We start from the raw sequence: 12,404 nt of genomic DNA, 5'->3' as shown, positions 1-12,404 counted from the left end.
GGGAAGCAAATGACGTGGCTGGGGGAGCCGGGAGGGAGGCACAAGCACAGCACGGGCTGGGATTTCGGTGCCTCCCCCTCCTTCCTGCCCGCCACCCTGTTGCCAGGCCCCGAGGTCAGCACCCAGCCAGGGACGACGATGGCATTTCTCCCATTGTAGAAGGGGTTGCTTCTTGAAAACATGGGGAGCAGAAACACGCTGAGCCAGGGTTGGGGCCAGGTGCTGATGCAGACGACACAGAGGGCCAAGGACTGACAGAAGTTTATTCTGGCTGTTCCCATACAAGGCAGAGATCTCCCCGCTCTCTACATGCCAGCCCAGAGCCACCACCACGCTCTGAGCTACATGACGGAAGCAAGGCCAGGACTTCTACCTCCCCCTGTCCCTCTTCCTCGCTGCAAAGCCTGGGGGTGACGCAGAGAGGGCTTCCCCAGAGATCTCCACCGCTGCTCAGGCTCCCGTGGGCGTAACGCGGTAGCGTGGTGCTGTGGTCAGGGTTCACAAAGAGCCACGGGAGAGCTGTAAGCAGGACAGCAGGTCCTCCCGCTCCAGGCGGTTAGCCTGACCCCAACCCCACGTCACTCAGGTCCAAGTTTCTTCTATCTTCACGCCATGGAAGAAACCAAACCTAAAGAGACGTGGGTGGAACCAGGCTGAGAGGGTTTTGTGGTTCAGGGGCCAGGACAGGCTGAGAGCTGACGAGTTTCAGACACATTCCACCTCCAAAGCATGGTTCCCTGCCTGCTTTGCCACAAAGGAAGAGGTTTGGGTGCTGTGTCTCAAGCGCATCCGTGGGGTGGGCAAACCCTGACCCTCCGGAGGGCCCCAGGGGAGCGAAGAGCAGCAGTGGGCACAGCGTATTGCCCAGATACGGCCCGGTGCAGGAAGGACGCTGCTGGGAGACGTGCAGGTGACAGGGGAGTCCCCAGCATGGTGCTGCGGGCCACAGCCCTCCAGCAGCCGGCCCCAGCCCCAGGCACAGTCGCTCCAGGGCGCTGCATTTGCCCAAACAACTTTATTAACTTTTTTCCGGGCGGTTCCTGTTCAGCACGGCCCGAGGGGCGAACTCGAGCTTCTCCTTCAGGCTCACCACCTTGGTCAGGTCCTTGCCCGCGATCTCTTGCAGCTTGCGGTCCTCCCGCTGCTCCGAGATGCTCTTCTCCTCGGCCGCGGGCGGGGGGTCCCCACGGAGGAACCACTCCAGGTGATAGCCCACCAGCCCCACCACGAAGGCCACCGGGAAGGTGACGTACGGGGCCTTGGAGCGCACGGCCGCCCACAGCACGGACCACATGGTGCCGGGGGCTGCGCCTGGCAGGGGGCGAAACGCGGCGGTCACAAGCCGGGCCCGGACCCCCGGAGGCCTGCGGGCCGGTTAACGCCCGGGAGAGGGTCGGGCGGGCAAGGCCGCACCGGGGCGGGCCGCACCGGGGCCTCAGTACTGACCCACAGGGAACCGGGACCCGCCTAGGCCGACACCGGGATCCCCGCCCGGCCCCCGCGGGGCTTCCCTGCCGCCGGACCCGGACCCGGACCGAGCCCCTCGGCGGCCGCCGCTCACCTGGGCCCGGCCGCCGCCGCCGCCGCCGCCGCCGCCGCCGCCACCGCCCCGCCCCTTCCGGTCAGCGGTAGCGCGGCCCAGCCAGGCGCCCCCGAGGCCCGGCGGGGCGGTGCTGCCCCCTGGCGGACAGCGCGGGATCGGCGGCGCTTGGAGGAGCGGCCCCGGCTGAGGCCGCCCCGCGGGGAGACCCACGGGAAGGGGAGGGGGGGGGAGAGAGACGGACCCACGGGGGGGACGGGGAGACACCCAGGGCGTGACCCACGGAGAGAGACCCCCGGGGAGAGAGCCACCTGGAGGCAGCCACGGGGAGGTGCAGAGGGAAAGGGCCATGGGGACACCCACGGGGGGAGACCCGCGGGGAGACCTGCAGACACCCCCCAGGGAGATCTGCTCCTGCGAGGGCGAGAGACCCTCTCCCACCCAACAGACACTCTCTCCCACCCAACAGACACCCCCTCCCACCCCACGGACACCCTCTCCCACCCCACAGACACCTCCTCCCGCCCACAGACTTCCCTCTCCCACCCACAGACACCCCCTCCCACCCCACGGACACCCCCTCCCACCCACAGACACCCCTTCCCACCCCACAGACACCCCCTCCCACCCCATGGACACCCCTCTCCCACCCCACAGACACCCCTCTCCCACCCACAGACACCCCCTCCCACCCCATGGACACCCTCTCCCATCCCACAGACACCCCCTCCCACCCACTCCCACCCCTCTCCCACCCACAGACACCCCCTCCCACCCCACGGACACCCCCTCTCACCCCACAGACACCCCTCTCCCACCCCACAGACACCCCCTCCCACCCACAGACACCCCTCTCCCACCCCATGGACACTCCTCTCCCACCCCACAGACACCCCTCTCCCACCCACAGACACCCCCTCCCACCCCACGGACACCCCCTCCCACCCACAGACACCCCTTCCCATCCACAGACACCCCTCTCCCACCCACAGACACCCCCTCCCACCCACTCCCACCCCTCTCCCACCCACAGACACCCCCTCCCACCCCATGGACACCCCCTCTCACCCCACAGACACCCTCTCCCACCCCACAGACACCCCCTCCCACCCCACGGACACGAAGGGGCTGTAGACGGGGGAAAGGCGAGCCCGGCACCGGCCGTGTCCCCTCGGGGAGGTGGCCGCTGGCCCGGAGTAACCAAAGTCATCTTTATTAATTGCGGCGGTTCGTTACAATAAAAAGGGAGCCACGTGTCACGGTCACTGCACGGCGCTGGCCGGGGTGGGGGCCCTGGTGGGGGGCCCTTCCCAGGCACATCCCTAAATCCGGGGTGTTTTGGGGGGGGGGAGCGGGGTGGGAACGGTTTTTGGGTGGCTGAGCGGGCGCTGCCGTCCCGGAGGTGTTTAGCACCAACAGACCCCCCCGGAGCGAGGGACCCCCAGCGAGGCGTCCGCCTGCTTGGCCCCGGCCTCCCCTGCTACACGGGGGGCACGAGCTGGGCCCCCCCCCAGCTGCCTCCGATCCCACCGCCCTGCCCGAAGGCACCGGGCGAGGTTTGGCCCTGGATTTTGGGAGCTCCCCGGCACCCACTGGCCCTGCCTGGGGGGTGGCTGGTGATGCTGTGTGGGGTTGCTGGCGTAGCGGGGTGGGGGACAGGATGGGGTCCTCCCCCCCCCTTCTGCCACCAAAAGGGACACTGGGGGGGGGGGGACGACAGGATGCTTGGACAGGGACCGGGGATGGGGACAGGGACGGGGACGGGGCAGATGCAGCCTCCTGCCCCGCCGCGCTGCTCTGCCCTGGAGGGGACCTTTGGGGACCCCCCCACCCTGCTCCCGGGTCTGTGCGCCGCGATGGAGGAGCTGGGATGAGCAGCATCCCGGCGTGTCCCTCGGCCCCGTAGGGGAACCAGGCGCACGACAGCCCCATCCTGGGCTCTCCCATCCCCGCGGGGCACCAGGAGCTCGAGGAAAAGGGGGGAACCCCCCCAGGGTGATCTCTAGCAGCTCCGCACTCAAGGGGCAGCTGCTGGCCGTGTCCACGCTCCCATCCCACCCACGGGTGCCAAGCCGGGGGCAAAGCCGCCACGGTCCCTGGCACTGTGGGTGCAAAAAAGCCGCGGTCAGGTCTCCCCGCCGCTACCGCCCCGCTCGCACACCAGGGAAGCATCTCCCACCGGCGACGAGGCACGGGGGGACCGTATCCCCCACCCTTGGCTAGCGCCACGCTGCAGAGGCGCTCCCGGACTCCAGGCTGGCAGGAGGGAAGGACGGACGGATGGAGGGACAGACCGATGGGGGAGAAGGAAGGGGCCGAGCGGGGAGAAGCGCGTCGCGATGCTCCGTGCGAGGGAAGCGGGGCGGCTCGCCGTGACCGCGGTGGGGGGGTTTCTGCTGCTCTGGTCCGTCCCACCAGCCGGAACACAGCGCTGGTCACGTGTAGTTTCTGGTTTATTCCTCAGGTTATATTTATATATGTATAGGGGGGAAGGAGCCCCGTGGCACCCGAGCCAGAGGGTGCAGGCAGGGGCAGCACGGGGGAGCCCCTTGTCCCCACCGCGTCCCAAAGCCTCGTGCCGGCAGGGCCGGGGAGCGGGGCTGGGGGGGGGCTCTGGCCAGACGGGGACTCGGGGGGGGGGGGGGGCCCGTCCCCACCACAGGCTGGGGGATTGCACTGAGTACAGAGAGGTGGGGGGGGGGGGCTTGCCTGCAGCCCCCTCCCCTCCAGCCCGGTGGGGCCGGGGGCTGAGGGTCACCTCTCTTTCGGTTGGGACGCAGGCTGGGGTGGGTGGGGGGGTGCAGAAGGGCTGGGGGGGGGGGGGACAGAGAGCTGGGACACGGCCCCAGGGAGGGCAGAGGGAGGGAGAGCCCCGGACCCCGGGAGAGGCTGGCAGGGGCATGCGGGCAGCGGGGGGGGGGCAACGGGACGGGGCAGAACCGGGCTTGCGTTCACCCGCCGTCGGATCCACGAAAGGTCTAAGATAGAAAAGAGAGAAGCTGTGAGTGGGGCCAAGAGGTGCCCCAGGGTGTCCCCGCGGCCCCCCATCACAGTGAGCTACGGCCGCGCCGTCCAGTCCGGGTAGAAAAGCGGAGGCTGCGGTCACAGCCGGGTCTGCGCCTCGGGGATGTAGATCTCGATGCTGTCCGCGCTTTCGGTGGCCGAGCTCTGGCGGAAAGAAGCAGCTCGCTTGGCTGCCAGGAGCCGCTTGCGGGCCTCCTGCCGCTGCCGGTCCACCGAGTCTAAGGAGCGCTCCTTCACCGGGTGCACCTTGGAGCGTGGCGGCTTCTTTGGTATCGGGGGAGGCACCTTCTTCTCCTCCTGCACAGATAACGGGGGGGCTTCAGGGCGGGCACGGGGGCCAGGACCTCCGGGGAACAGGCGTCCCCACAGCCAGCGGGGCGCGCGAGACGTGGGTGGCGAAGCCGAAGCCGCAGCGAGACGGCCCCGCGCCCGTCCCGCGCCGCGAAGCAGGGCTGCGCGTCCCTTCGTCCGTCTGCACAGGCGTGAAGGTGTCCGCAGCGTGATGCCCCTGCCCGTGCCGAGACCCTGCCCGGCCCTTTGCGGGCAGCGCTGCCCAGAAATGCCCACCGAGCCATCCGCGAGACCGCGGCGGGGGCTTCTTTAGCCTTGTTTTTTTTTCCAGCTCTGTTTTTCCAGTGTTTGCTAAAAGCAGCTGCCAGCGACAGCCCAGCAGCGGCGGTTTGGGCGCAGATGTGCTTGGGGAGGAGGAAGGAGGGAGAGGTGGCAGGGGACAAGCGCCAGCGGCAGAGCCCTGCCCTTACCTTGGGCTCCACGATCTTCCACCCGTTGGCCTTGAGCTGCTGGAGCTCTGCAAACTTCATGCTGACGTCCTCAATGGAGAGCTGCAGGAGGTCCCAGAAGCCGGCCAGGTCTTGGAAGGTGGGCACGGGGAACGCGTTGGGATCCTATGGGGACAGAGGGGCAGAGCGTCACCCGCGTCCGCCTGCGGGACCTCGGCTCTGCTGCCCGCGTGGCCGTCCCACCTCCACGCTGCTGGGGCAGCTCTCTGTCCAGCTCTCCCCCATGGCGTTACAAAGTCCCTTTTCCACTGGCTAAGGATACGAGACCCGCCCCCCCCCCCCATGGCTGTCCCTGGCACTCACCATGTTCTGCTGGCAGAGGCGGTAAAACTGCTGCACCTTCTGGGACATGAGGAGCTGGGCGCTGCCCACGGCGCTCCGGATCTTCTCCAGGACTGGCGGGGGGAGAGGAGACAGTCAGCCCTCCCATGGGGCACGGAGCCTCTCCCCTGCATGGGGGGAACCTGCACCCTCTTGGGGTCAGCGGGACAGCCTGGGCACCTCGGACGCCCCCCAAACCATGTGGCATCTCCAGATCCCACTAGTCCCAGAGGGTTTCTCGGTGTTTCTTGCCCCCCCCCCAACCTCTTTAACCTTGGCAGGGGAGATGCTCCAAGGTGGGAGCACCACAGGACCATGGCTGTGCCCCCCCCCCCCAGCTCTACAGGACCCCCAGACCCTCCCAACCCCGCAGACCTCCCCGACTCACTCTCCTCCGGCAGGTCGTAGTCCTCGGCCTCCCTCTCCATCTGCTGGCACCAGCCCTCCATCTTCTCCACCTCCGCCTGCAGCAGTTTGATGAACCATTCCCCGTCGCGGTGGCAGGGGGAGGCACGGCCGGAGTCGGGGAGGCTGCGGGAGCCCCGCTCCATCCAGGCATCCCGCCGGGGCACCTCCACCGTATCGTACTGGAGCTGGTAATCCTCCCGGTACGCCCACTGCCCCTGCGTGTGCACCGTCTTGTACACCGCGTACTGCCGGCCGGACTCAGGCTCCGAGGAATGCCGCTGGAAAGGGCGCCCGAACTGCAGGGCTTTGTCCTCGGTGGCCACGGCCAGGCCGGTGAAGCCCTCCAGCTCCAGGTCCGCCTGCACGCCCGCCGTCACGCTGTTGGAGCGCTTGAAGCGTGCTCGCCTGCGGAGAGCGAGAGCGCGTGGGGACCCTCGCAGCCAGCGAGGGCAGCCCCGGTGCCCCGTCTCCCCACCGGGTACCATGGCGGGTAGGGGCAGCGTGAGGGATGCCCGCAGGTAGGATGGGGTTGGGGATGCTGGTCTGGATCCCGGAGCATTTGGGGCCGCGGGGACAGCCCTGAGCAGCCGCAACCTGCCAGTCCCTCATCTCCTCTGCTCTTAGCCCGTTTCCATGGCTACCGGTGCTGGACCGAGGATGGAGAGAAGCGTGCACCGGAGCTGCGTGGGCACGTTGCCGGAGTTCCCCTCCGGCGGGCCGTGCAGGTCCCGGCACGTGGCACTCCCACCCCAGCCAAAATGTCATGTTCAGCTGCAGAAAAGCCCAAAGGTTTCATCTGTGCCTGGGCCAGGCTCAAAGCTCAGGGCCGAGCCCCAGCGGAGGAGACCCGAGCAGGGGACCCCCTTCCCCGGGGCAGTCCGTTTGCAGCAGCGAGGTGCAAGGGCAAAGGGAGGGCCAGATCCTGCCCCAGGTGGGGGCAATCGGCCCGGGATGGGGACGATGCAGAGCTCTGGGGGTCTCAGCCGGAGGAGAGAGAGAAAAGATGCTTCGGGCAGTGGCGGCAAGCAGAGCTCAGGGAGTCGCGAGGGGACCCAATCCCCCAGTGCAGCGAGCGTGGCAGGTCTCAGCCCAGCCCAGCCGCGCGGTACCTTTTGTCCTCCTCCACCTGCACTCCGATGGAGTGGAACTCCCTCTGGCTCCGGCTCTCCGTATCCGAGTCGGAGATGGCCTCGACCTGCCGAGGGGCAGAAGGAGAGCGCTGGAGGGCAGCCCCGAGATGCGGCGCGGCGGCTCACCGTCGCCCACGCCACTCGGGCAGGCTCAGAGCCGGCTCGGAGCCCGCAGGGAAGCCCACCTGAACGCCGATGGACGGACGCCACTTCCTCTGCCGAGCCAAGCTCCTCAGCTCTTCCCGGCCGGGGATGGCCTTGATGATGAGCGTGGAGGGCTTGGGAGCGGCGCGGGGCTGGACCGGAGGCAGGTCGAGGGCCACGGCCGTCACCTTGGAGCTCTCCAGGCTCTCGGCCGAGTTGCAGCGGGCCGCGGCATCTTTGGACCAGGCGGGGCTGCGGGCGACCTCGCCGGGCAGGTAGCTCTCGTGGGTGGATTCGGTGCTGCTCTGCGCCGTGACGGAGATGAGGGGTTTGGCTTTGGTTCCTGGAGGGATGGGAGGTGGAGCTTTTCTGTAACTGAAGGCTGTTGTGGGAGAGGCGCAGGATGAAAAGGCACGTGAAAACACAGACACTGGCTCATTTCCCACCACGAACGGGGGCCCCCGGGGGAACGCTGCCCGCCTCCTCCCGCGGCGCAGGGCTCGCAGCCCCGCGGGGTTTGCACCTCAGCCGGCTGAGATCCCGGCTGGAGCTCGCAGGGACTCTTTGGCCGGTTTATCCCCAGAAAGGGATCGGAAACCACCCCAGACCCACGCTGGCCACGCCGCTGCAGCACCCGGCAAGGGACAGAGATGGGGACAGAAGTGGAGAGAAGGAGGGAAAGGCAGATGGGTGCTGGGACCACAGAGCGGCCCCCTGAGCGGGACTGAGCCACAGGCAGGATGCTCGTGCCCCGTGCCGGTGCTGAGCTGGGAGCGGGATGCTCGTGCCCTGAGCAAGATGCTCGTGCCCTGAGCGGGATGCTCATGCCCTAAGCGGGATGCTCACGCCTTGTGCCGGGGGGCTGCGCGGGGCAGGACGGGGGGGCAGCGGCAGCCCTTGGCAGGCGCCCACGTTTGCAAGCAGGGAGATGCGGGGGTCCCTCACGCGGCCGAGCCCCCGCCAACCCCCGGGACTCACAAGTGCTGGGCTTCAGGATGCTGCTGGTGATGGGCGGCCCGGCGGGGGCCGACATGGAAAAGAGCGAGAGGCAGTCGTCGTCCTGGGAGCAGCCCGCCTGGATGGCCCGCAGGTAGCTGTGGCTCCGCATGCGAAAGCAGCCGGGCAGGTCCAGTGCCTCCACGGCCTGCGACTCCACCTCGCCGAAAACCGACTCGCAGACGGCCTCGAACTGGTGGTTGAGCTCGTCGTTGATCTGGGGAGAGCGGTGGGTGAGGCTGGGGGCGGTGAGATGGGGTCGAGTGGGGCAGGAGATGCTCAGAGGGACTTCTGCTGCCCCCCACCCCGTGCCCCAACCTGCCCCACAGCGCCCGCGACGTGGGACCCTACCTGGCCGGTGGTGAAGGAACGCCCGTAGCCCTGTCCCCGCGGGAGCATTCGCGGTGGCGTGCAGCAGCTGGGACAGTTACAGATATATGAATCAGAATAGTGCCTACTTGCAAACCTAATGAGAGACAGTGGGAATAGAAGGGATCGCACCAAAAGCAACACATTCAAGCAGAGCATTTGGAAACGCAGCCGCGGCGATGCTCCCGCCGGCCACCACCGCTGTCCCCACTCCTAACTGCCCCAAAACGCTGTCCTGGGGGTACGGAGCCGTCCCCCAGCAGTGCAGGGCTGCCAGAAGGCTACGTGCCCGCTCTGGGACGTGGGGCCAGGGACGAGGAGCCAGCCTGTCACCCGCCGGGACTGGGGCGCATCCCAGTCGTCTCCTTTCAAACGTGCATCTTCTCCCCAACCTCTGCACGTGGCTGCAGCAGTGGGTCCCACCCCGAAGCCCAGCACAGCCACGTCCCCTCCGGTGCCCGCCAAAGGGCAGGGCTCGGTGCTGCTGCGCTGGGGAGCGCGGGACGATGCCTCTCGTCCTCCTGGGGAGCGCGGCCGTGAGCGAGGACGATGCCTCTCGTCCTCCTGGGGAGCCCCAGCCCACGGTCCCACTGCTGCCCGCGGTGCTGAGACGGGGCCGGGAGGCGACAGCCCTTACTTGGTCCTGGCCTGGTCGGCGCTGGAGGAGCGGCGGTAGCTGTCTCGCCGCGTGGCTGCCCTGGGCGATATTTTGGCGCTGGCGTCCGAGTCGGCGCTGTCTTCATCGCCCATGGCCTTGATGTAGCTGCCGCTGCGCATCCGCCGGCAGGGAATCTCCCCGTCCTTGCCCACCGCTGGGTACCCGCTCCACTCGTCCTGCGGCACCTGGAGCGGGAGGCAAGCGTGGGAGGACGCGGTGGCCGCGGTCCCGCGGTCGGGACGCACGGCCGAGCCCCGCGCCTGCCACGTGGCACGTGCCAGCCCGAGCCTGGCACGCGCGCGTGGCCCAAACCCAGCACGTGTGCACGGCCCAGGGCCGGTGCATGTGCTGCATGGCTCCCCTGCCCTCCCCGCAGCACCCCAGTGCTGCAGGGACAGACCCCGGGGGTTCTGACCCCCTGGGAAAACCCATAAATGCAGGAGAGCTGATCCCTCCTAACAGCCACGGCTCCCCGTGCCCCATGGGGGGGTCCGATCCTAAAACGCACGGCGGTGCAGGCGCTCCCACCTCGTAGCCCCCTGCCCGGCAGGCACGGCTGGGCCAAATCCCACCCATGCCAGTGCAGCCACCCGGCTGACGTAGCGGCCGCTGGTCCCGCCACGCGCCGCTGACGCTAGCGCTACGGGGTCCTTACCGGGCTGCAGCAGGGGGACGGTGTCCCCCGGCCCCCACGGGGAGGGTGGTGGGGATGGTACCCTGCCCTGATGCCCCCGCTATGGGCAGAGAGAGGCCCCGGACGCCCCCAGCCCCCGGCCAACGCGGCATTGCCGCTCCCTGTCTCCTTCCCCCGGGAAAGGGAGAGAAGAGTTAATTAGTTTTTTAATTGGAAGGGGGGGGGGGGGTGACCTAGAAGGGAGCCCGGTGACGAGGCAGGCGGTGGCACCCGGCCAGGCGCAAGCGGGATAAAAGCCGCCAGGAGGGAGCGGGAGCGGGGCTGCCGACAGTCCCGAGCCGACAGAACTGGTCCGACCCCAGGTCCAGCGGGCACGGGGCAGGAGATGGCAGATGGGGCTTCACGCCACCGGTGAGGGGACAGCGGGGACCGGCACGGGACCCCGGGGGACGGGTCACGGGTGCTGGGGACGTGGAGCAGAGCTGGAGCATCCCCAGGGCGCCTTGGGCTGCTGGGATGGAGGGTGCCAGCCCCAGCTCGCCCCACGGCATCGCCGGCCGCGGTCCCCGGGGCGGCAGCCCCCCCAACTTGCCTGGCCCCTCACCTGCAGGTACTGGTACGCTCGGTCTTTGGCCTTTGCTTCCTGAAGCATCAAGGTCTTCTCGGTGCCGCCGGCGCTGGGGTAGGCTTCGCGGGCTTGGCTGACGGTCATGGTGTGCCAGGCGCTCCTCTTGAGCGTCTGGCCGTCCAGTGACATGGACATGCCGGCACAGGCCAGGCATTTTCCTTCCCCGCCGCCCTTTAGACTCTTCAAGGTCAAGTCTCTGAAGGCACTTTCGGGAGCGTCCACGCAGTACTGGGTGCCCTGCTCGGCAGCGTGCCGGCCGGACACCATGTAGCTGCTGTCGCTGTCCAGGTTGTCGTCGGAGCTCCACCAGCCCATCATCTTGGACCGGTGCCGGGAGTCCACCTTGCGGTCCTTGCTCTTGCTGCGCTTGCCGTGGCGGGACTGGTGGTGGTGGTGATGGTGGTGGTGGTGGTGGTGGTGGTGGTAGCCGTCCCCGCGGCCGTCCATCTTGGCGCCGTTGTAGTCCCGCTTGGCCGGCGCCTCCAGGGAGTGGGACTTGGCGAAGAGCTTCTGGACGGAGTGGACGAGGTGGCGGATGCGGCTGGGGCTCTCGCTGCGGGGCTCGGCGCCGCCGGCCCGGGGGTACTGCAGCGTGTGGAAGCCGTCGTGGTGCAGCGGCAGCTGCTTCTCGAACTGGTCCAGCAGCGTGGGGGGCAGGCGGTTGATCTTGCTGGCGGGGTGGGCGGTCGCCATGCATTCGTCGCAGGAGTCGTAGGGCTGCTGCTGCTGCTGCTGCTGCTGCTGCGCGTGGTGCATCCTCGGGAAGGTGCTGCTGGCGCTGGCGGAGGGCGGCTCGCTCAGGGGACCGCCCGGGCACTCGCCGGCCGCGCCGGGGCTCCGCGCCGGGCAGTAGGGATGCTCCAGGGAACACGGCTCGCTGGGGCTGAGGAGGTACGGCGGCCGGCCCTCGGGGCCGTGCTGGACGTAGTCGGCGGGGTGCTCGCAGTCCTCTGGGATGCAGCGGCAGCGGTGGCCGGAGGAGGGCTGTGCCTGGCTACGCTCCCCATGGTAGCCCTTCATCGTGTCAGCACCCACCCCATAGCCTCGGCATCTTGCAGGGTCATCCCTGCGGGCTCATCTGTGGGGACAGGGACAGGCACGGCATCACGCTCCCCTCTGCGCCCCACCGCCGGCGAAACGTTGGGGCTGTCCCGCGGGAACCGACCGAGGGGGTTTGGAAGCTCCCAGGGCAGGATCCAGCCCTGGCTGAACCCCTGTGAAGCTGGGCTGGAGTGCCATAAACTCGGCTCTCCGTGGGGCAAAGGGGGGCACGGGGCCGGGCACCGAGGGTCGCCCCCGGCTTGGCTGCTCGGAGGGGGCAGCACTAAGGGGGGAGCGGGAAGGAGAAGGCGCCGCCGGCAGCGATGCAGGCAGCACGGGGCCTGCAGACGGCGAGGGAGGACACGCTGCCATCATCAGAAACTTGTTTTCTTCTCCGACACCAAATATTGTGAAGTGTTTCTCCATTAGGAAAACCGTTCTGGCTGAGTTTTTCAGCCGTTGCGATTCACGGAGCCGTTAATGAGCTGCCGCGGGGTGCGGGGGGGGGCCGCGCTCTGATGTCTCCATCCAGCCCATCCTCCCCGTACGGCCCCGGCCGTGGGATGGAGACCCTCGACCGGCCGCCCCGCCGGACCCCCGGATGGAAAGCCAGGGAGCGGAGATGTCTATGCTGCGTGTGGGGCATCCCCACGCCGAAGCAGGAGGACAGACGGCGTCGAGCCAGGCTGAGCGCCGCGCCGGCCACCGGGA

At 68.6% G+C, this 12,404-nt stretch overlaps 2 protein-coding genes across 4 annotated transcripts in view; both read right to left on the bottom strand.

The window, feature by feature from the left end:
• Positions 1-243: 243 nt before the first annotated feature.
• On the bottom strand, positions 244-1,616 carry SMIM12 (small integral membrane protein 12). Its single transcript, XM_075048705.1, has 2 exons — positions 1,562-1,616; positions 244-1,311 (listed from the first exon to the last, which is right to left on the bottom strand). The coding sequence occupies exon 2, from the start codon at positions 1,292-1,294 to the stop codon at positions 1,019-1,021; it is 276 nt and encodes a 91-aa protein (XP_074904806.1). The 5' UTR covers positions 1,295-1,311; positions 1,562-1,616; the 3' UTR covers positions 244-1,018.
• Positions 1,617-2,682: 1,066 nt separating this feature from the next.
• DLGAP3 (DLG associated protein 3) overlaps positions 2,683-12,404 on the bottom strand; it is a 28,984-nt gene continuing 19,262 nt past the window's right edge. For 2 of the 3 annotated variants that reach the window (XM_075048702.1, XM_075048703.1), the window contains exons 3-12: positions 10,629-11,730; positions 9,370-9,575; positions 8,715-8,829; positions 8,346-8,580; positions 7,409-7,749; positions 7,203-7,288; positions 6,074-6,498; positions 5,668-5,759; positions 5,326-5,469; positions 2,683-4,861 (exon numbers count right to left, since the gene is read on the bottom strand). In XM_075048702.1, coding sequence (XP_074904803.1) covers positions 4,643-4,861; positions 5,326-5,469; positions 5,668-5,759; positions 6,074-6,498; positions 7,203-7,288; positions 7,409-7,749; positions 8,346-8,580; positions 8,715-8,829; positions 9,370-9,575; positions 10,629-11,672 — 2,907 coding nt within the window. In that variant the 5' untranslated portion in view covers positions 11,673-11,730 and the 3' untranslated portion in view covers positions 2,683-4,642. The remainder of the gene's footprint in view (positions 4,862-5,325; positions 5,470-5,667; positions 5,760-6,073; positions 6,499-7,202; positions 7,289-7,408; positions 7,750-8,345; positions 8,581-8,714; positions 8,830-9,369; positions 9,576-10,628; positions 11,731-12,404) is intronic. The other variant, XM_075048704.1, reaches the window with a different exon arrangement.

Source organism: Buteo buteo, chromosome 16, assembly GCF_964188355.1.
Source record: "Buteo buteo chromosome 16, bButBut1.hap1.1, whole genome shotgun sequence".
NCBI lineage: Eukaryota > Metazoa > Chordata > Aves > Accipitriformes > Accipitridae > Buteo > Buteo buteo.
This window is presented reverse-complemented; position numbering and strand designations above follow the sequence as displayed.